The sequence below is a fragment of the Anticarsia gemmatalis genome, chromosome 28, assembly GCF_050436995.1.
Source record: "Anticarsia gemmatalis isolate Benzon Research Colony breed Stoneville strain chromosome 28, ilAntGemm2 primary, whole genome shotgun sequence".
Classification (NCBI taxonomy): domain Eukaryota; kingdom Metazoa; phylum Arthropoda; class Insecta; order Lepidoptera; family Erebidae; genus Anticarsia; species Anticarsia gemmatalis.
The window spans coordinates 3,925,110-3,948,962 of NC_134772.1; the positions used below are offsets into that span (position 1 = coordinate 3,925,110).

General features: G+C 34.9%; 2 protein-coding genes and 1 non-coding gene across 3 annotated transcripts in view; 1 reads left to right on the plus strand and 2 right to left on the minus strand.

Annotated features, from left to right (window-relative positions):
* The first annotated feature begins 460 nt into the window (after positions 1-460).
* Positions 461-12,121, plus strand: Zip102B (Zinc/iron regulated transporter-related protein 102B). The gene is made up of 6 exons (XM_076132851.1): positions 461-750; positions 1,892-2,087; positions 2,722-2,832; positions 4,631-4,769; positions 6,386-6,504; positions 7,071-12,121. The coding sequence occupies exons 1-6, from the start codon at positions 655-657 to the stop codon at positions 7,292-7,294; spliced, it is 885 nt and encodes a 294-aa protein (XP_075988966.1). The 5' UTR covers positions 461-654; the 3' UTR covers positions 7,295-12,121.
* An 882-nt stretch (positions 12,122-13,003) lies between these two features.
* The window catches only part of LOC142984948 (fatty acyl-CoA reductase wat-like), a 37,148-nt gene continuing 26,298 nt past the window's right edge, over positions 13,004-23,853 (minus strand). The window contains exons 4-15 of the mRNA XM_076132850.1: positions 22,259-22,374; positions 21,621-21,743; positions 20,910-21,094; positions 20,600-20,683; positions 20,236-20,345; positions 19,568-19,653; positions 19,029-19,144; positions 18,425-18,547; positions 18,043-18,162; positions 15,424-15,614; positions 14,887-14,953; positions 13,004-14,297 (exon numbers count right to left, since the gene is read on the minus strand). Coding sequence (XP_075988965.1) covers positions 14,192-14,297; positions 14,887-14,953; positions 15,424-15,614; positions 18,043-18,162; positions 18,425-18,547; positions 19,029-19,144; positions 19,568-19,653; positions 20,236-20,345; positions 20,600-20,683; positions 20,910-21,094; positions 21,621-21,743; positions 22,259-22,374 — 1,427 coding nt within the window. The 3' untranslated portion in view covers positions 13,004-14,191. The remainder of the gene's footprint in view (positions 14,298-14,886; positions 14,954-15,423; positions 15,615-18,042; positions 18,163-18,424; positions 18,548-19,028; positions 19,145-19,567; positions 19,654-20,235; positions 20,346-20,599; positions 20,684-20,909; positions 21,095-21,620; positions 21,744-22,258; positions 22,375-23,853) is intronic.
* Positions 23,307-23,379, minus strand: TRNAV-UAC (transfer RNA valine (anticodon UAC)). Its single transcript has one exon. It is a non-coding gene; the product is annotated as a tRNA-Val (tRNA).

Here is a 23,853-nt window from a genome sequence, read left to right on the forward strand (position 1 = left end):
CTAGTTAAATATTGTGTGAAAACATATTAATGGTATCTAGAAACGTAAATAGCTTTGTATAACCTAGATAAGAATACTGTTTGTTTTCCAAATAAAATAAAATAAATAAAATATTATTGATCGATTTCGAGACTACAGAAAAATATACAAATCCAAAGTTTATCTTTGACGACTGTTAGTGCAAACTATTCAAATAGGCGCCCAATCTTTCCTTTGCTGCTTCGCTGCTGAATTACTCTACATTTCGTGTCTTAACACCATTTAATCATAACTACGATTCTAAAGTACCTACTAGTTTTGCAGAAAATTAGTAGCAGGATGAAACGCAACGTTTTTCTATTTCCTTATCAAAGTAGCCCCCTAGTCAGGTGAACTAGAATCCCTCGGTTTCAAACTTAACAAGTCCGAGATTAAAAGGCTAGTGTTCCAACATGTAAATAGTTGGAAAAATAATATTTGTCGTGTTGTCAAAAGTGTTTTAACCCGTGCTGAATGTCGAAACACTATTTTAGTGAAATTATCAGTAAACGAAGATATTAATCAACCGAAACATGTCCATTAAACATGCGATAATAAAATAGTGGAACCATATAAACGTTCTTCATTGTTAATTTTACTTTTTCACGGATAATAACGTTTGAAAATTTTGCAAGTATGGATGGAACTTGGGTCCTTATTTTGCTGGCTTTGGTGATGCTGGTGGGGTCCTATGTGGCTGGAAGCATACCTTTAAATGTCTCCATGTCAGAGGTAAGCAATTTAAGACCTAAAACCTACGATTAAAGTGCAAAAGACTACAAAAATCGTCGCCATCTGGGAAACACTTTCGCTTCTGTTTTGAAATATTTTACGCAAAGATTGTGAAAGTTTCTTCTTGTTTTGTGTTTATTTTTCGTAATAGGCTTTGTAATAGAGTATTTATTACTTCGATAGCGGATAATAGTAGTTTTCACCTTATCATAATGTAAAAATGTTAAAGAAAACTAAATCTAAAATTACGTGCCACTTGTTAGCGTTGTTTATTACTAATAATTTAATATTTATTTCTAGTTATTTAAGATTTTACATACAATTACTACTTATTTATAAAAGTAACTAAAATGAAAATTACTTTTGAAAAAATCTCAACATTTTCGAAACTAACCTCAACATCAAATGCTGTTCTCATTTTAAAAGTAAATGTTTTTATCTATGACAAATATTTTCTAGTCCACACAGTTATTAGCAATTAAATTACAGATTATTAGTTTTGAGTTAATTATACCATTTTATGACCTAAAGATTAGATAATTTAGTTAATAATTTAACAATATGTTTAACTATTACAATATAAAAAACCTTTAAGGTATATCTTTGGCATAATGGTTTAAGTGGTACTTTTATTTCGCAGTAAAAATATGTTCTTTCTTATGCAAATAAAAACTTAGGTCTCATTTTCACCACCTCTGAATAAAAAACAATTAGACTAACAGATAAAATTTTAATAGTTGTTTTCAAACATTAGCTGTCACTGTATCTACTGGATAAGTTATCTATACGCAGCAAAACTGGCAATTTCCAATATCAAAATAAAGCTAATTCAGACAAGATCGTTTTTTGTATTTATTACTAGCTGACCCGTGCATCTTCGCTTGCGTCCAATAAGAGAGAATGGGTGAAATTTTTCCCCGTTTTTGTAACATTTTTTACTGGTACTCTACTCCTTTTGGTTGTAGCATAATAGCCTATGTCCTTTCTCGGGTATCAAAATATCTCCATACCAAATTTCACGCAAATTGGTTCAGTAGTTTAGGCGTGATTGAGTAGCAGACAGACAGAGTTACTTTCGCATTTATAATATTAGTATGGATTTGTATATTAACAAAAGTACTTATAAACTTTTTTGTTTCAGGATAAACTTCAAAAAGTGACAGTATTTGGTGCGGGTCTCCTAGTTGGTACTGCATTAGCTGTGATCATCCCTGAGGGTGTGCGGTCACTGTTCAGTGAACGTCCTCACCCGACGCTGGGACCTAAACAGCTGACGGCAGAACCACCGAGTCATGATGATGATCTGCATTCGGTTATTGGGATTTCACTTGTTTTAGGTGTGTATACTTAGACTTAATTTCTTTGACTATATAACTTTTAAACTTTTTAGTGGCAAGTTTAATATATAATCGGATTATGGTGAGTGAACCTGCACCTAAACATTTTGTAGTTCAAGAAAAAATGTGTGTAATTCTTTTTATACATACCAAGTTCCTGTGTTTTAAAAAGCATATTAAATTGTGGGTTAGCAGTTGTCATTTTCAAACTAGTTTGACAGTCGTTATCAGTAGCCAAAAGCTTGAAAGTCTAACCAATCTTACTGAGGGTGTCATGTCATAACTCAAGTAACTTGGATGTGGTGGTCTAAGCAGATGCTCCATGTAAAATATTCAGCTGCATCCTGTGAGACTGGAAGCCAACTCCAACATAGTTGGAAGAATGGCTGGGCTGATGAGATTTACGTATTTATAAATTAAAAAAAGTTTGTGGACTAAACGATGTTGTATGGAACTGCTAATTATGGGGTCTTTTCCAAGGTTCTATTTTATTAGGTATAGTAGATATGTTGCTTAGCAAAGCTAGGCTGATTTTATTAGTCCGTCTGAAAATCAAACCAGCTACTTCAACACTCTCCGTTAACCCAACTAGGTACATAATAGATAATTATGTGATCTTTGTGTTTGTGTACAGGTTTTGTGTTCATGTTGCTGGTTGACCAAATGTCAGCGAGGTTCAATGACCAGAGCAACCCTGTTGAAAAGAACGTCACTGCTACCGTTGGATTAGTGGTACATGCTGCAGGTAAATACAGTGCATATTATCTTTAATTTTGTTAATTACAGTCTGTAATATGCATGCACCTCAAGCAAGTGATCAATGCTACAATTTTATTCTAAGGCACAGTTTTTGGGCAACTTATGTGGTTATAATTTTTCAAGCCACCCAGAAATTTGTTATAGTGTCGCGCGTGTGTGCACAATACACAGGAACACTCTCTATTCCTTCGCTCTCATAGTCCGGTGGGACGGATAACCGACACGACCAGAGAGAGGTCAGGCGACTTAACGTGCTATCCGAAGCACGCAACTCAACTTCCTAACTTTTGCTTTTTCATAATACTCTTTTATTTCTGCAGTTGCATTTCTTTTTCTTTTTTTTTTTAAGACAACTCCCGCATTAAGCTTTGCTTTTGTGTCGCGGTGATTTTACAAACATACAAACAACGGACACAAAGTACAACCAGACCCGAAACAATAATTTGTGGATCGCATCCACGACCACCCCAGGGCAATGGTATCGGCGTGGCGACCTAAAACATGTCTGGGAGTTTCCCTATAAATTCAGTTTAAATTTTAAAAGCTAACTACGACCTTAAATTGATCATATGACTGTTATCAGCAGATATAAACGTGCCAATGTTTTGAATTCACGCTGATATCGTAATTGTAATATAACATGTTTCAAAGATAACAAGTTTAGCTATTATCGCTGTTTTAACTTGTAGCGATAATTATTACTAAGTAACTGTTGTTCGTAGCTTTCTTCGCAGTAAAATATAATTTAGACCTTTGTTATAAAAAAAAAATGTTATATTAGGTCGGGGAAAAAGTCTATTCGCATTATAGTATGTATGAACTTGTAATAAAATCTCTTTGGCTTTAAGAATCACAAATGAGTACACGGTTCATTAGGTTTCTTTCAGTGAGCTCGTGAGGTACCCAAATATCGAGCTTTATTGTGTAGAGAAAAGATTTTATTACAAGATTAAACATACTATTATGCGAAAGGACTTTTTCCCCGACCTAATATGTCCCACTGCTGGGCAAAGGCCTCTTGTTACGAGGGAGGGGTTAGGTCTTGAGTCCACCACGCTGGTTAATTGCGGGTTGGGGACTTTGCATACCTTCAAGAACTGTTCTAAAGAACTCTCAGGCATACAAGGTTGTATCACGATGTTTTCCTTCACCGTTGGAACAAGTGATCATTATTTCTAATACTTAACTTCTAAAAGTCATTGTTGCCTCGGGTTCGAATCTGCGACCACTTGCGTGGGAGGTATCAACTTATACCACTCGGCTATCACTGCTTTATTATATGTCAAATTTAATCCAATTCAGTTCATACGTTTTCGAGTAAAAAAGGGATTTTCGAGTAAAAAAGGGACAAGCAAGCATTCTTACACGTTTGGTTTAGCCCTGCTAGCGTTGAATCGCATTAAAATAATGAAATTTAAGTGTTTTTTAAGTAATAAAACTCTATGCAATTATTTTTATGTGTTAATAAACTGTTTAATGCATTATTTACACTAGTGTTTTAAAGAAAATATTCATTGCATTACTATTTGCAATGTTCATTTAATATTCGGCCATAGTTAATTAATTAACAAAACTATTATTAAATATTTATATCTAAGTCGTATCTGCGATGGTAGCCGCAAACTGTTTGCTTACCCAAAACACCCACAAAAAGTGCTGCAAACTGTTCAACTAAGCAAACAATTTGCCACAATTCATTTGCTGACACAAGCAGCTTGCCGCAAACATTCTGCCTTTACATTAATATACAGAAACAATATGCAAGTTTATTTTGTCTTTCTCAGCCGACGGCATAGCCCTGGGTGCTGCGGCGACCACATCCCACGCGGATGTGGAACTTATAGTGTTTTTGGCTATTATGCTGCATAAAGCACCAGCTGCCTTCGGCCTCGTCACTTTTCTACTTCATGCAGGACTTGAGAGGTAAGGACATCATTCTTACTTTGGACGTAGTTAAACAGAAAGGACCCACACACTGCGACCACAATGGAGTTAAGTATGCAATCATTCTCCTGAGGGACAAATCTATGCTATCATGATGTAGGTAGATGCTCCCATCATGCTTCCAATACACTTGTTATCTTACTTATTAGCACCTTTATATTGATTTAATTTATATTATAACCTATGTGTGTTCGGTAGTGTTGGTAGCGGCTCCTTACATCATCAAAGATTTATACCTAATAGAAAGATTGTTAAAACTAATTGGCGATTAAAAAGAGTGGCCTGGAGTTTCTTGCCAGCTCTTCTCATTGGCCCTATCTTCCGAACTGGCGGCAAATTCACTCTCTGTATCATTGACTATCATAAGTGTCAGCATTTGACCTAAATGAATAAATGATTTGATTTTGATTATGATGTAGTGAAATCCCTATTTTTTAAATGTTCATGGAAACTGCTTTTCCTACGACCACTCAACCCACAGTATGAAGATTGTCAAATTTTACCCTCAGGAAAATGATAAAATACTTAACTCAAAACTGACTTATAAAAATAACAAACATCATTTGTGTCTACAAAAGTTACGTATGTCCTTTTTATAGGGTAGTTGACTGGGTTAACGTAAAATTATTAAACATAGCTGACCCGCGCAACTTCGCTTGCGTCACATAAGAGAGAATGGGTCATTCTATTCCCCGTGTAACATTTCTCGTTACTACTCCGTTCCTAATGGCCGTAGCGTGATGTTATATAGCCTATAGCCTTCCTTGATAAATGGGCTATCTAACACTGAAATAATTTTTCAAATCGGACTTATAGTTCCAGAGATTAGCGCGTTCAAACAAACAAACAAACTCTTCAGCTTTATAATATTAGTATAGATGTACTCGTAAAAGGTTCATCTTAAATGCTTAGGCTGTGTAAATTTTTTCGTAAATATTGTTGAAATTGTAATTATTTCAGACTGAAACATTTTATTAGGCATTCATTTGATACTAGAGTTTCTAAATTCTATAGCATTTTAATTTTCTATGTATGAATATATTGTAAATGCAAAAATATATGTTAATAAAGTTTATTACTAGCCTAAATACGAAGCTGTGACGTCACTATGTCATATTTCTATACTAAAATGTGTTTTTAACATTTCATAAAGAACTTCTGCTTCTCAATTCGTATTATTTAAGAATCTAATCGTTTCCGTTCCTTTCTACGGAAATGATTAGATAGTGCGATAATTGTCTTTAACCATTTATAGCGTATAGTATTATGAGTAGTAAGTAGTCTTTGTGGTCTGGGCGGTAGGGTTCAAATCCCAAGTCGGGCAATTATAAAAAGGTTTTTAACCGACTTTGATATATTATCTATACTAATATTATAAAGCTGAAGAGTTTGTTTGTTTGAACGCGCGAATCTCAGAAACTACTGGTCCGATTTGAAAAATTCTTTCAGTGTAGATAGATAGATAGATAGCCCATTTATCGAGAAAGGCTATAAATCGCTCTCCTGTAAAATTACTATAATGTCAGTTAACTCATTATACTTAGGAGATATCGGTTTTAAGTGTTTGTATGTATGTATGTTTGTTTGTCCCACAGGAACAGGATAAGAAAACATCTATTGATATTCTCGTGTGCGGCGCCACTGCTTGCGTTATTGACGTATTTCGGCATTGGCAACGAGAGCAAACAAACACTCAGCGATTTTAATGCTACAGGTATGAATACTAATAATATTTTTCTTTATGTAAATAAATAATAAAAATAAATTAAACCCATTAATGACCCACTGCTGGGCAAGGGTCTCGTCCCGTAATGAGGGAGGGGCTAGGCCTTGAGTCTACCACGCTGGCCAAGTGCGGGTTGGGGACTTTGCATGCCTTCAATTAATGTATTAAACAAAGTTTAGGCATGCAAAGTTTCATCACGATGTTTTCCTTCACCGTCAGAGCAAGTGACGCCTCCCACGCAAATGGTCGCAGGTTCGAACCCAAGGCAACACACCAATGACTTATCCAAGTTATGTGTGTATTAGAAATAATTATCACTTGTTCCAACTTTAAAGGAAAACATCATGCTGCAACCTTGCATGCCTGACAGTTCTTTAGAACAGTTCTTAAAGTTATGCAAAGTCCACAACCCACAATTGGACAACGTGGTGGACTCAAGGCCTAAACTCTCCCTCATTACGGGAGACCCTTGCCCTGCAGTGGGACAATAATGGGTTAAATTAATCTTTCATTTATTTTTTAATTGTAACTTCTTACCCATTTTTTTCTTTCAGGTATAGCCATGCTGTTTTCAGCAGGTACGTTTTTATACGTAGCAACCGTACACGTGTTACCAGAGCTCACCCATCCACAAACATCACACACCCACACCCTTTTACCTATGCAGGACGGGGCAGTACCCAAAAAGGGCTTCGGAGGCCTACTTTTATCAGAAATGATCATTCTGACTTTCGGAGCCCTATTACCTTTGTTACTTACAATGGGACATAAACATTGATTAAGTTTTCAAAAATTTTTGAGATATATTTTCATTTTGACACATGTCAAATTTGACAAATGTCAAATGTTAAATCAATTGATGACAGTTGACCTAAAACTAGTATTTTTTATGATTTAAATCATCAATTTTTATATACTTAAGTTCGGTTTCATAATTTCTGTATAATAGTCAGATAGCATTATCTGTTGAATATTATTGGCGGTTGGTTTCTATTTACTGTAATATTTTAACCGACTTCAAAAAAGGAGGAGTTTCTTAACTCGTCGGAATCTTTTCTTTATCTGGCAGTTAAGTTATCTGACACTTATTCAACTGTGAAATTGAACCTTAGTGTTGTAACGCGGCAGTTTAAGTCGTAAATTGACCCCAAATGTCAAAATTGACCGTCAACTTTTGTGTTAGATGTCAAATAGTGTCAAAATTTTCGCAGTTTGAGATTCAAATTTCAAAAGAATATAGCAACAAGCCGGCTCTAAAGCGAAATATAATTAAAAGCAACCTTAGCGTGGACGTTACATAGATGGGTGGTCGCATAGTGGTATTCGAACTGAGTGTCTCCGAGCTTCAGGTCGGTCCCGGTTGTTGTCAATTAAGATAACAGTCGTTAAGCCAAGTCAAAGGCTTTTCGGACGGCTTGAACAACTTTGACACTAGGTCAACCACTAACCATACGATGAAAAATAAAAAATCTTTTATTGATGTTAAATTTTCTGTACAGCGGTTCGTTGCTATATTTCGACGCATAAACTTATATGTCGCGGTGATCGTGAATTGATATATAATAAAATTTATATATTATATAAATCGTTGTATATGCTTGTGTGATATGTAAAGTAGATGAAATTATATGTATATGTGTATAGATAAATAATTTGGATTATTATTGTAAAGAAATTAAATCAAATGCAGAGTTGACTAATTTGAGCGATAGATGGCGCTGGATGTTTTGAGGTGTATTTGAATAACTAAATATACCTTAATACGAGAGAAATATGAAGTATGGTTTTTCTTCTGGATAAGTATTAGATACCTTATCAAAAGGAATAGGGAAGAAGACGATTTTTTCTTTATACGGACAAAAATAGTTGTCATACCTATTTCAACAGTAGTTTTTATTAGGTCGGGGAAAAAGTCTTTTCGAATTATAGTATGTATGAACTTGTAATAAAATCTTTTCTCTACACAAAAAAGCTCGATATTTTGGTACCTCACGAGCTCACTGAAAGAAAACTAATGAACCGTGTACTCATTTGTGATTCTTGAAGTCAAAGAGATTTTATTACAAGTTCATACATACTATAATGCAAAAATACTTTTTCCCGACCTAATATTTTGCCGTCACTTTAACCGGCAATTAGGGTATTTGACACTTATCCATGAGAACTAAAACTGGCTCTAAAATAAAAAAATAGGCCTAATTACAACCAAATTGTTAATGTCCCCAAGCAATATTAAATATAGAAAATATATTTCATAATAAATATTGTATTGTGTAGTGTAATTTTTAAGTCCCGTTAAAGTTCCCGTAGACCACAGACTTAATACGTTATAAAGGTTTAGGCATTTTTATTACGGCTATCAGTATTGTCTAGCGAATAGTTTGTCGCAAACTTTTAACCTAAGCAAATAGTTTGCCACTAACGATGTACTTTAGCAAACAAACTCCTACAAACAATATTCTGACTGATGATGGTTTGCTACAAACTGTCTGCTAAACAAATAGTGTAAAGTGCACTCTGTAATAAAATAGTATGACACGAACTTAATACTGAAGCAGACTTTTTGTAAAGAATTATCTTCTTTGACAAACAGTTTGCCACAAAATGTTTGTAGCAGCAAATTGTTTACAAGTCTATGGTCTACGGTCTAAATGTCTTAGTAGTTTTTGAGTAACGCTCGAACAAAACTGACAAAGTTTTAGCAAAACGGTGATTCAAGCAATATTTTACTATGCTGCCAGTTTCATTGAAACCAGCCAACGATACAGGGCTATGTTTATAGTGTCGCGCGTGTGTGCACAATACACAGGTACACTCTCTATTCCATCACTCTCATAGTCCAGTGGAACGGATACACACGAGAGATCATAATAATGAAAACTTGAAATTTTCAGTTATTTTAATTAAAATAGCCCATTATTTTTTTTATTCTAATAGTAAAAAGATCAACTAAAATGATATTCTTTATATTAAAATTTTAATTGTAATATTCCTATATTTTTATTTTGTTTTAAAAGCGCAAAAAGACGTAGCCTTTTAGCGGAAAAAAGATTTTTTTAAAGATATTAGATAATTTTTTAACCCAAAAATCTTTTAATGTTATGAGGCGTAAATCTATTGTGAATTAACGATTTTCCCGGCTGTCATCTTTGACAGTCGTTAACAGTAGTCAGAAGCTTGAAAGTCTGACAACCAGTCTTACCGAAGGGTATCGTGATATAACTCAGGTAACTGGGTTATGGAGGTCAGGTAGGCAGTCGCTCCATGTAAAACACTGGTATTCAGCTGCATCCGGTGAGACTGGAAGCCGACTACAACATAGTTGGAAGAAAGGCTAGACTGATGATGCTTTTCATACATTTGCTTTTATCAATTTCATAGGTTATCCAACTGTTATCTGTACCGTGATTACTCTTAGATTATTTATCTGGCAGTTAAAGAACATAACTAGAAGATTATTAAGGCTGTGTAGTTATAGATATATTTTTGATTATTTCCTTCGCACTCGAAAATGGCTTGAACAAAAATTTATAATGCCTTAAAAATTTTTTTTTTAAAAATAGGGTCATCTGAAATATTCCCAGTTCTCCCCTCTAACACTGTCCCTCGGGGTGACAATTGGGAATAAAAGTGGGAAGAAAATTCCCAGTTGTCACTCCGGGGTGACAGCGTGGAGAGGACAACTGGGAATATACCTTCAATCTGATCCTAGATTCTTTTATTTTTAGTGACTATTACTTTTATTATTTGTAAAAGGTGTTTTGAAACGTTTAAACAACTAACTGTAATTAATCGGGATCCGCTTCGTGTACAAATTCCGTATAACCCGGTGGGACAGATAACCGACACGACCAGTGAGAGGTCAGGCGCAGGACCGACGGCTTTACGTGCTCTCCGAGGCAGGTCTAAGACAACTTCCGGACTCCGGGCAATCTCTGAAAAATTCTTGACAGAAAGTCTCAGAAAAAACTTTTTTGGCCCGTTGTAGGATTCGAACCCGCGACCTCTTGCGCGGCAGACGCATACACTACCGACCGCGCCACAGAGGCAGTCACATATTTCATCGTGTATATACGTGGCACCCACATACGCGTGCGAAGAAAGTAAGCTATTTAAAGTTGACTGCCTCCGTGGCGCAGTGGTTGAAGTCGCCACGCCGGCGCCGCTACCTTTGCGTCCAGAAGTTCGATTCCCTCACGGAACAATTATTATGTTCGTTGTTTGTATGTTTGTAAAAAGTTCCCGCGACACAAGAGCAATTTTTAGTGCGAGAGTTGTCTTTTTTTAAAATATGTGTTTCAAAACGCCTTATATGATCATACAGCTATACTTTAAATTAAAAAGTTATTTTTTAAGCATTTTATGACTAGTTTAATAGAATAATTTAATTTTGTAATTAATATTATTGTCTACTTTTAATTTAGTAAATGGTTGTTGTATTGAAATTACAGTGAGTTTTTAAATTCAAATGATTGACGAAAATACAAAAAGGTCCCATTTCATTAACTAAAGTTTTGTAATACAGTCACAGTATATGATTAAATGGCCGCCTTTACACACACACTCTATCGCACGTTCTTAGGAGCGTACAGGATTACGCGCGGGAAAGCAGCGTGCTCTGAGAGAGCGATTTTCTTCGCGGACTTGACAGATGAGCGCGGCGCGTGGTCCTTTCCCCTTACACGCGCGCTCTTTCACGCGCGATTGTTGTTTCATGCGCGATAGTGTGTGTGTCTAAAGGTGGCTAATACCTTAATCAGTAACAAATGTGATCAGAAAATGATTTACCTTATTGCAAAATGCATTTAAAAACCTAACATTGTAAATTGTGAAACGTGAGTGTATGAAACCTCTGCCTACACCTTTGGGTGTAACAGGCGTGATATTATCTATGTAGGTTTGAAAATCTATGTCGCTTACAAAACTATTGATTTTTTTATCTTTGAAGCAGTTAATTGTAAAAGTGACGTTTTAAGTGATTATTCATAGGCTCTGCCTTTAACTTCGCTCGTGTATAAATAATTCTTTGGCGCTTTTTGTTAATGCAGGTTAAAAAATTATTCAATCGCACAGCAATCAACAAAACAATATCATTTTATTTGAGAAAATACTTGTTTATGGTAAAACTGTCTGTGCTAAGTTACATCAAAATCGGTTCAGTAGATTTTGCATCAATGTACTGAACATACATACATCTTTCAAACTTTTGCATCAATAGTATGAAGCAAAGTCGCTTCCCGCGTCTGTCCCTATGTCTGTATGTATGTATGCTTAGATCTTTAAAACTACACAACCGATTTTGACACGAATTTTTTTATAGACAAGGTGATTCAAAAGGAAGGATTGTGTGTAAAAGTAATAACGATTCTTTTGTTAAATAACTGTTTAAACCGGGCGAAGACGGGGCGGACCGCTAGTTTATAATATTAGTAGGATTGTTTTACTTAGGTTTTTAAATTGTTTTGTAATAAAAGGTCTAGTGCCAATATGGCGTTTTTATGTGAAATTATATAAATGTACAATAGTTGTTGTATATATAGATATTTGTATATCGGGTGAATGTTTATTATGTACATAATATAATGAATATATTGCTTGTATAAAACCCCTGTTTTATTTTATTTAAATACAAGATTTATCACAATTAAATAATTTGTGAAAATTTCATTACGGTTTATGGGCTCGTCTGTTGGTCGGTTTGTTATTGTATCAATTCAGCTACTGCACGATAGATGGCGCTGAACTTAATTTTGTCTTTGAAATCCACAGTTACCAGGAGTTCATGAATAATTGATGAGTTCAGGTGATCATAAGGCCCAGCGCAGACAGACCGGAATAATCCTCGCGCGGTCTCGAGCATTTTCTTTACGGCTCGCGGATGCTCGAGCATGCTCGCGACTGCTCGAGCCTGCGCGAGGAAAGCTTTCTAAGTTACCATTCTTCATTAAACAGGCCAGTTTTCGTGAAAATTCGTCAACGATGGTAGACTGGGCCATGATTATAATTGCTCTTTTGACTGAAGAAGAATAAAAATGACGTTCCCTCTCTTTTTTGTCAGGTTCAAGCAATTATGCACTTTATTTTAATTATTTTAAAGTTGATTTTCAAGTGCGTTAAAAAAATCCTCTCCGCTGCGCTCCTCTTGGTCTGCGCTGACCCTGACTCCTTGGTGGTATGTTAAATGGTTTGTGTATTAATTAGTTCAGCTACTGCACGATAGATGGCGCTAAACTTAAATTTTGTCTTTGAAATCCACAGCTACCAGTTCATGAATAATTGATGAGTTCAGGAGATCATAACTCCTTGGTGGAATGTTAAATTGTTTGTTGTATTAATTCATTAATTATTCATCTTTCATTAATTATTCATCTTTCATTAATTATTCATCATTCATTATTAATTCAGCTACTGCACGACAGATGTCGCTACAACTTCAACATATCTCTTTGTAGTTTTTGAGGTTAGGAGTTGAAATAAAAGGAGAGAATAAAATAAAACATTTATTTCATCGACCTATTCGCAATTGTGCAAAAATACATTTCAAAAATACTTAAATAAATAAAAATCACAATAAAAAATGTTTATAATAAAAAAACAGGGGTTTTTGGACATAATTATATAACTAAGTATAGCAAAGGAATATAGACGAAACGCCTTGACAATAATATTACCAAAAAAAAATCTAAAATAAAGGACGGAATTCAAAAACAACGTTATTATAGTTTTAAACTAGGCATGGTAAACATAGCGAAATTTAATTTTGAGCGAGTGCAGAATTTTTATCTATAATACCTATGACTTAGCCATAATATTTGTTTTGTGCTGAAAAAAAAAACATAATATAATAATATAAAGTGTTTCATTATTTGAATGACGGACTAATTTAAAACTTTAAAAACATGCCTATTTTCGTGTACCCTTTGTCTAAGCACAAAAAACTATGAATCTTATATAACACCTATTATTTACATTAAAAATTAATTATTCTAATAATATCAGTACTTAATTTCCATTATTTATATAATCTCCCATTTTCCGGTTGAGCAAATATAACCTATACAATGATTTTCAGCTTAAAATGTACAAAACTTTAATATTACATTAAACTTTATAAAATCAAAGGAAAATTAAGTCTCATTGTGAACGGAATTTCATCATTTTTTCATTTTTAGACCCATACATGCATATCATTACGCCTATTTTTACTATTTTACATGAAGGTATAGGCTTAAGTATATAAATTACACCCCCATTTAATAATTTAAAGGGTCCCTTGTAATAGGGGGCGAGCCTATTGCTGTAAAGACTCATTAAATTAAATGTAATAGTATCTCAAGTAAAAACAAAGTTTCTCAATCTTTATATATCCAACAATAGATGGCTAGTGTCGATAAAGAACTTATTACTCGAATAAAATACTAAGTACATATTTCTTAAAACGAAAGTCATTCCAACTTTTACCTACTATAATGCAAAATTTTAGTAAAATTCCTTTAAAACATGACTTTATAAAAATATTTTAAAATATCCTAAATTTTAACAGCTATTTTAAACCACAAAAATAATACAATTTTCAATAAAAATCTCTGAAAAATACTTCATTATAAAATAAGCTGAAAATCATTTGACGTCTAACAATACAACATTTTTACTTAAAACTAAGATTTAGTTGGTATTAATGACTTAACATGAGTGTAAATAAGGGTTTAAGTAAATAATACGCGAGGCAGAACACTAAAGTGAGCACTACGGCTTTCAGAGTTTGATGTAGGTAGTATAATCTGAAAGAAAAATAAAAAAATAATTAGTAATTTCATTAGTAACTGCACGTATGGCGCAGTGGTCACCTCGCCGCAATAACCGTAGCGCCGCGTGCGGCGGGTTCGAATCTCACCCGGGACAAATATTTGTATCATGAGCACGAGTATTTGTTCTGAGCCTGCTTGTTAATTTATCTATATAAGTATATATTTAGAAGTATATAAGTTTGTTTGTCAGTTATCTGGTTACTATAGCACAAGCTCAGCTTAGTTTGGAATCAGTTGACCGTGTGTACGAGTTGTCCCAAAATATTTATTTATTTTATTAATTAATAAATTATTTACAGCAGGACTGTCTCTGTGGTTCAATTCCCAGTTCGGACACAGTGCTATTGGTATCTTTCTAATTTAAATAAGATTATTCTCGATATTAGTCCGGAGTTTAGTTATGTGCCCAGTTTATATTTTCCCCAAATTACTTAGGACTAATATTGCTGCATGGAAAAAGTCCTAACCCGCACTTGGCCAGCGTGGCAGACTCAAGGCCTAACAGGAAGGGGTTAAAAATTGAGTAAAACAATAAATAATTAAAATATTAATAACTACTTACTTGTTCCACTTCTTTCTCGCTTCAGGTAATGTGGAAAGATCATCCTTGATCAGGTATACTCGCAGCCCTGAATAAAAAGAAAAACAATAAATTTTAACTTTATTCAAAACAATAATTTTAACGAATTAGGCACTTTCCGAGCAAAGAGAAAATAAAAACTTTCAACGGTGTTCTAGAAATTAATTATTTGTCCAGTCTAGTCACAGCACAGTCAGTAGCACAGTAGTCTAGTCTTATTACCCAAAAATCTTTTATCTATACTAATATTATAAAGCTGAAGAGATTGTTTGTTTGAACGCGCTAATCTCAGGAACTAGGGGTCCGATTTGAAAACTTCTTTCACTGTTAGATAGTCCATTTATTGAGGAAGGCTATATGCTATAAGTAAGTATATCATTACGCTACGGCCAAAAGGAGCAAAGTACCAGTATAAAATGTTACAAAAACGGGGAAAATTTTGACCCATTCTCTCTTATGTGACGCAAGCGAAGTTGCTCGGGTCAGCTAGTCGAAATATAAAGTCCAAATTCCACGTACCCAACAAGAATGTTTCACACATATGTTCCCAGGAGAACTCGCCCATGCTGAACGGGAACACGACGCGGTCGGCTTCAGACAGACAGTTCCACATGTTGCGCACATTCGTGTCACTGAAACGCCAGTCTTGCATCGAGAAGTAGAAGAGAATGTTGGCCAGTTTCATCACTTTGCTGTATAGCTTTAGCATTCTGAAAGAAAACGAAAATAAGAGCTATTTTTTATTTATTTTGTACAAACAACCATTATAGTAAGTGTTCATTGCAAGTGAACAAAAAGTAAACCTGTGTAGCTGTTTTGCATAAATTTCAGGTTTGGTAAAATAAAATGTGATAGAATATATTATGTTTGACATTTTAATAGTTCAGTATGTGTGTGTGTGTGTAACTTATTAAATGACTCAATTAATCTTATTTATTGGTATCTGCCTACTTCTATGGGAAAATGGCATGAATATATGTGTAGCGGATCGCTACATACAGCGACATCTACTAGGATCAGCGCACAACCAACCACCACGCGCAATGCAAAGTAACTGACGTCACAAGTCCTGAATTGCGCTATCGAAGTTTGCACTGCAACTGACTATACAGGGTGTCCCGAAACTCAACGATAATCCGAGACAGGATGAAAGGCCAAGTCATACCGGTTCTAGGAAAAATTAAAAAAAAATTCCATATCACTTAGTTCAGCAATAATAGACACTTTTCAAAAAAGTTGAATTTCCACACCCTTGGTCGCATTTTCAAGTCCTGTGATCACCAATGTCACAATTTCGCTGTGTTTTTTTCAATTTCCTGATCTTCATTAAATATGCTATTAATCGTAAAACAAATTAATGCACAAAACATTGTTAATTTAATAAAAAAAGTTAAGTTTTAGTGAGTCATGGTTCACAAAAATATCGTTAGTTAACTTTGACGCTTCATATTGAAAAAAAAATGTACTACACTACCCTTGGCAAGTTATTTCAAAAGTTGGCGCATTTAATCAAGATTTCAAAATGGTGCAACACTTGCCACTTTTCTTGCCATTAAAAATGTTATTTTTATTTGAACGACGAGTATCCCCGAAAATGGATCGGACGGAGTGGTACTATTGTATGGCCTCCTCGTTCCCCCGATCTAAATCCAGTAGATATTTTTTACTGGGAATGCATAAAAGAAAAAGTCTATTCGAAATCAATACAAAATCTATCAAAACTGCGCCAGAAAATTGACACAGCGTCAGAAGATATAAATGCAAAGAATTTTGCTTGACTGGTGCAAAGGTCTTTTGTAAGGCGTTGCAGAGCCTGTATTCGTGCTAGAGGAAAGCAATTATTTTTAGTAAAGAGGTAATTGATTCAGTGCGTAACCAATATTTAATGTAATAAACATAATAGGTAAAAATAATTGAAAAAAAAGAATGAACAAACCATCGTTCTTTTTTAATTATTCTCCTTAAACTAATGTAATTCCGAATTGATTTCCTCTGGCACGAATACAGGCTCTGCAACGCCTTACAAAAGACCTTTGCACCAGTCAAGCAAAATTCTTTGCATTTATATCTTCTGACGCTGTGTCAATTTTCTGGCGCAGTTTTGATAGATTTTGTATTGATTTCGAATAGACTTTTTCTTTTATGCATTCCCAGCAAAAAATATCTACTGGATTTAGATCGGGGGAACGAGGAGGCCATACAATTGTACCACTCCGTCCGATCCATTTTCGGGGATACTCGTCGTTCAAATAAAAATAACATTTTTAATGGCAAGAAAAGTGGCAAGTGTTGCACCATTTTGAAATCTTGATTAAATGCGCCAACTTTTGAAATAACTTGCCAAGGGTAGTGTACTACATTTTTTTTTCAATATGAAGCGTCAAAGTTAACTAACGATATTTTTGTGAACCATGACTCACTAAAACTTAACTTTTTTTATTAAATTAACAATGTTTTGTGCATTAATTTGTTTTACGATTAATAGCATATTTAATGAAGATCAGGAAATTGAAAAAAACACAGCGAAATTGTGACATTGGCGATCACAGGACTTGAAAATGCGACCAAGGGTGTGGAATTTCAACTTTTTTGAAAAGTGTCTATTATTGCTGAACTAAGTGATATGGAATTTTTTTTTAATTTTTCCTAGAACCGGTATGACTTGGCCTTTCATCCTGTCTCGGATTATCGTTGAGTTTTGGGACACCCTGTATATACAAGTTCCCGACTACAACAGTCGGGCAGCCTAGGCCCACCAGGCATGATCACCTCGCCTGGTCGGAGGATCCTCCCTTTGTGTTGGAGGAACATGATCACCTCGTTCCTCCACATATGTTTTCATAAATTTTATGATAGGTGAAAGATGTGGAGTTCTAGGCAGAGGCATAAAAAATCATCTACTATCTGTTGCACAAAACTTTGTTCATACCGGGAATCGAACCTAACACCTCATGATCGGAAGTCACGTACACTATTTTACAGAGACAACAAATCAATTTAAAAAAAAACCTTTATTTAAAAATACTACCGATCGCGATCTGGAAATCGAACTTCACACCTCGCAATCATCCCAGACACATTAATAACGTTTAAGAACGAGTATTTTTTTAAAAACATATACTTTATAAAGTGACTTACGCCCTTCTCTTGCCGGTGATAGCGCAATAGGTGTCAATCAACAGCGCCGGCAGATAATGTAGGAAGAAGTTGTAGAACAAGAACAAATAATAGTTCTTTGTAGGGTTTAAACCGTAGTACCTGAAATGAAACAAATATTTTATTTTTGTAAAATTAATTACACATACGATCGTCTAAAGTGAACAATAGCTCGATATTTTGGTACCTCACGAGCTCACTGAAAAAAAAATAATGAACCGTGTACTCATTTGTGATTCTTGAAGACAGAGAGATTTTATTACAAGTTCATACATACTATACTGCAAAAAGACTTTTTCCCCGACCTAATACATACATTCTCACAAACTTTCGCATTTATAATATTAGTAGGATGTCTTCTTACCATACTGCTTTGGTGGTGGGCTTGTCGATGCCGTATTTCCTGTTCTTCTCAATGAAGTCCCACCATGTGAGGGGATTCTGGGCGCCCGATACGAAGTTGTAGATGGGAATGTGAGACGTTTGACTGTGGAAGAAATAGATTTTAGGTTGTTTTACATCTTTCAAAATTTTACGTGAAAATAGCAATTAGAATAATGATAGTGATCTAGTGATCATTCTTAGATTTTAGAACATTTTTAATGGCAAGAAAAGTGGCAAGTGTTGCACCATTTTGAAATCTTGATTAATTGCGCCAACTTTTGAAATAACTTGCCAAGGGTGTTGTACATTTTTTTATTCAATATGATACGTCAAAGTTAACTAACAATATTTTTGTAAACCATGACTCAATAAAACTTAACTTTTTTTATTAAACTAAAATTTTTTTTTAAAAACAGCGAAATTGTGATATTGGTGATCACAGGACTTGAAAATGCGACCAAGGGTGTGGAATTAAAACTTTTTTTTAAATGTCTATTATTGCTGAACTAAGTGATATGTTTTTTTTGGCCTTTCATCCGGTCTCAGATTATCGTTGAGTTTTGGGACACCCTGTATATACTCACTTTTCCTTATAATTATGTGCGGTGAACCAGGCGGAGGCGAGGATGGCGTTGACGCAGAGGTCCACCGGCACCATGTCCGCCACCTTGTCCTGGTCCATGTACATGGTGCGGAGTACCTGTACCAACGAAATTAGCTTTATATAATACCAAGTGTTTTGTGATAGTATCAATTTACTGTCGAGCTAGTGTCGATTGTTTGATGATTGTTGACGTTTAAGTGGTGTAGGTAGGTACAGTCAGCTCCAAAAGTAGCTGATCATACTCAATCTTTTGAAACCCTATATACTGAAATGTGCACATTATTCCACAACAAAATCGGGTAGAATGAGTTAGAATTAAACATTTCAATCAATGGCTAATGTTTTTTCCATGGAATAATGTGCACACTGTTCAACATTTACCTATACGACGGTTTATTTTGTATAGAGTAAATATAATTTGTTATAGACCTGTGTATTTCGCTCTAAAAATTCGAAAAAAATGGATGGATTGGATGTTTTTATTGCTAAAATATTTGTTACATGTTTTGTTTTACTCACCCCCGTCCCAATACCGACGACAAGTCCTGTGGGTCCGTACACACTGTCCGTCCATCCTCTAACTGGCTCCTCGTATGTAGACACCACTGAAATAAGAATTAACCTATATCACTCAAAACTTGAATAAACCTAGTTTAACCTAGCTGCATACATTCTTAAAACACGCCTTCTACCCATAGCGGTAGGCAGCGACCAGAGAACACTTAGTATAATACAAACTTCCCTTGCTTCATTCACATCCATACATCTTGTCATACAGGACCGCCGGTTACGAGTACTACGCACACACATACCTACAACATTAAATTAAATCTTAGCACTTATTTAAACTTACCTTGACGTTTAATTTACTAACTTTTATTAAAGACAGCTCCCGCACTAAGAATTGCTCTTGTGTTGCGGGGACTTTTACAAACATACAAACAACGGACACAAAATACAACCAGACCCGTGTCCGTGTGGGAATCGAACTCACGACCTCCCGAGACAATGGTATTGGCGTGGCGACCTAAACTGCGCCACGAAGGCAGTCAAAAATTTTGAAATTCCATAATACCTAGTACTACTAGAAATAAGCATTAAAAATAAATTTTTCAAATAATATGTAATTACGACAACTAATAATAGTAGGTTGCGTAAGGATCTGTAGTATAGATGTCGCCACTTACCTATAGAAGGTCTGACGATGCAGATCGGTAGTCCTTCACCGTACTTCCTGACTGCCTCCTCGGCTACAGCCTTCGTGAAACAATACGTGTTGGGACGCTTACCCAGAAGCCTGTCAAAGAAAATACAATAGTTTTTTAGCGAAAAGTATACTAATCGGAATAAAACGGCTCTATGGGGAAGGTCTTGGACCAAAATTGAAAGTGCAAGATTAGCAGCCAACTTAAGCTGTTCGTTGAAGCCCGAAAAATTTTGTATGTATGGAATTTTTTATTCTCATAAAAACTGCTTTTACGAAACTAGATAGTAGGAAACTATATTATATCTATTTCTTGATAAACTTATAATAATTAATTTAATACTTACGTTGGCAGAATGCTCTCAATCAATTGTTCGTCGACTTCAGAGACTGCCTCTAGCGCTTCTACTGACATTGGTGGTTCGTAGAATCTGAAAAACAAACCAAAAACATGTAAATATCTACCAACTTTGCTTAAGAAAAATCAAACAAAAATTTGGAAAAAATATAAAGAAAATTGGTCAGGTACAGATGTAACATATTTAAATACATCGGATGTGTGTCTCGAAAGCTGATTTCCCGCCTTATATAAATCGACATTTTGTACAAGAAGTTTATTTTAAAACTAACCAACACTTATCAGAAAGTTAAACTTACTTTTCTTCAATGTGCTTCACTTGCGTATTAGAGAAAGCTGTTGAAACATGAGTAATAGCCTTCAAGTTCCTGCATTCTTTAGCTAATTTCAATACTTCTTTGGTCCCTTTGACGTTAATAGCTGTAGATACAGACAGCTTTTCGTCAAATTTCACTGTAGCAGCCGCGTTGATGATAATGGTTACCTGTAACGTCATCTATCGGTGAGTGGGTGAACTAGTTTAATTGTACTGCGCCATCTATGCGTTGATGTTGATTTTAGTGTCTACATTTTTTCAATAGATGTCGTTGTATTAAAATAGAACCAGGCCATCTATATTTTTTTGCTGTAGCTTTAGTTTTATTGTTGACCAATAAGGGTCAGCGCAGACCAAGAGGAGCGCAGCGGAGAGGATTTTTTTAACGCACTTGAAAATCAACTTTAAATTAATTAAAGTAAAGTGCATAATTGCTTGAACCTGACAAAAAATGCTCGCGCGTCCTCGAGGATGCGCGGGTATCCCCGCGCATACTCGAGGACGCGCGAGCATCGTACGAAAAATTTCAATGTTGTTACTGAGTTTTATGGCACAGCGAGCACACAGTACCGTGCTAATTCTAAGCTAGACTTCTTAGTTCACACAATTTTCAAGAGATGTCGCTATATTACCGAGATCTGAAAAAATACTGAGTGCTTCACAAAATTGTTGTTTACGCGTATATTTGCCTTACCTTACTAGTAATCATTTTCCTGTCTTCATCATTCATGCCCAGTCCTGGTAACTCCATATCACCAATAATTGGCACTACTTTGTGAATACCTTTAGGATTTTCTTCGTGTGCTCTATGGAAAAGCTGAAAAATCCATAATAATATTATTATTATAAACAACGAAAGGTAAAAGGTTGATTCAACGTGTTTTTAAATATTTGCTCTATAAACGTGATAGGTGTATTAAAATCAGCTAAACTGTCAATAAATTTCATCAGGGCCGGGAAACTGGTCTTGAGCCGGAAAAAGTCATAAAAATACTATTCTAACAATTAAAATCTTCTGATAACTTCAACTTTTTAGGAAACCAGCAAATTTTACAAACAATTTATTGAAAATTGTGTACTTAATTTCTTCTTCTATATTTATAAATTTAAATATACAGCTCAATATAGGTCCTACTCTTACTACTAAACTCGCAAAACTTCTACGTTCTTTCTTTTATATCTTTGCTAGTTTTCCGCCCGCGACTTCACTTACTCTACACTATAATACTTTCTAGTTTCCACGCTCAGTGCTTTTAGATGACTGTGTGTTGTCCATCAGTCAGTCAGTAACGGAAGAGTTTTATGTATATTTATAAGGACTGTTATACTTACAAAGTCATCTAATAGTTCATGAAGCCTCGCCCTCGCGTCTTTGCCCTTCTTGTTTCTGATCAGTACGTAAATAGTGTCGATATCTCCACACGCCCTGATCAATTTCTCAATCAGTACTGCAATAAAACGATTACTGTAGAATTTTGATTCTTAACTTACTTTATAAAATTATTAAGTACCTATTTCGCTGCTTAGTTGTGCAAATGTGATGATATTTTTATTTAATAATAACAGATCAAAAACTTATTTCAGACCAAACTAAAATTAAAAATGAATTATATTTGTAACTACATTGTATTATTATTATAATGTACAAATATTGTTATTTCTGGAATCATCAAAATTGGTGCACCCAGTAAAAAGTTATGTGGTAAAAAACAAAAAAAATAGGTAGGTATAGTTGAATTGAGAACCTCCTCAATTTTTTGAAGTCGGTTAAACAATTACTTAATTAACAACTTTCCTACAGTTCAGCACGAGTCTCTTTACGGAATTGGAGAGAGAATATATTCCGTATTAAAGGACTGGAGGATATAAGACAAGAACTGTTGTGGAGGTCCGATAGGCAGTCGCTCCATGTAAAACACTGGTATTCAGCTGCATCCGGTGAGACTGGAAGCCGACTACAACATAGCGTGGAAGAAAGGCTAGACTGATTACGCAAGGATATGAGGTTTCCTCTTAATTTTCCTCAAACGATTGTATTCTAAGATAGTTCCTCAAGCGAGAAATGTTCATTGTTTTGATATCAAATGCCTAAGTACTTAAGAGCAATACTTAGTTTATAACGTACTAGCATCCGCCCGCGACTTCGTCCGCGAATCGAAAGATATCTTATGTGTTAATCTAGGTTATAAATTATCTGTGTATCAAATTTTATCAAAATTCGTTCCTTAGATTTCTCGTGAAAGAATAGCAAACTTACGACCATCCTCACAAATTCGCATTTATAATATAAGTACAATTTAAAAATCAAATATTTCGTTAATAATTACCTAAATTACTATAAGAAGTAAAATAAAAAACAATAAAAATTAACAAAAAGATATGATTCCGGCCAGGATCGAACTGGCGGCCTTCTGCGTGTAAAGCAGATGTGATAACCACTACACCACGGAACCAGTTGTAAGAGACGGCGAAATTACCGCTTATATGCTATATAACATTATATATTTTTCGCTTTATTTAGATATCACTTGACCTATGTACTATGAATACTATGCGACAAACGCGACGCTACACACATGTGACGTCATCACATGACGTATGTCTTATATAAAATACTGAACTTGTATAATTAGTCAAATGAAAAGTTAAATCTAAGTTGTGTTTTAGACAAAGTTTTGTTTTTTTATATGCAGGGGGGGCTTAAAGAAATCTCCTGCGGAAAATGCGAACTACTACGCGTTAAAAAATTACATTTCAATGTAGAAGAGGTACATATATGTAGGTACTGTGCAAGGCGGTGTGACGATCTGTATTGAAAAAATAAATTTGTTTTACAGATTAGTGGCCTATTTTATAACTCCTGGATAAGTTTCGATTAGCTTATCTAAAGACTAGGTTGGCCACTAACTATGATTGCGATAATAAAG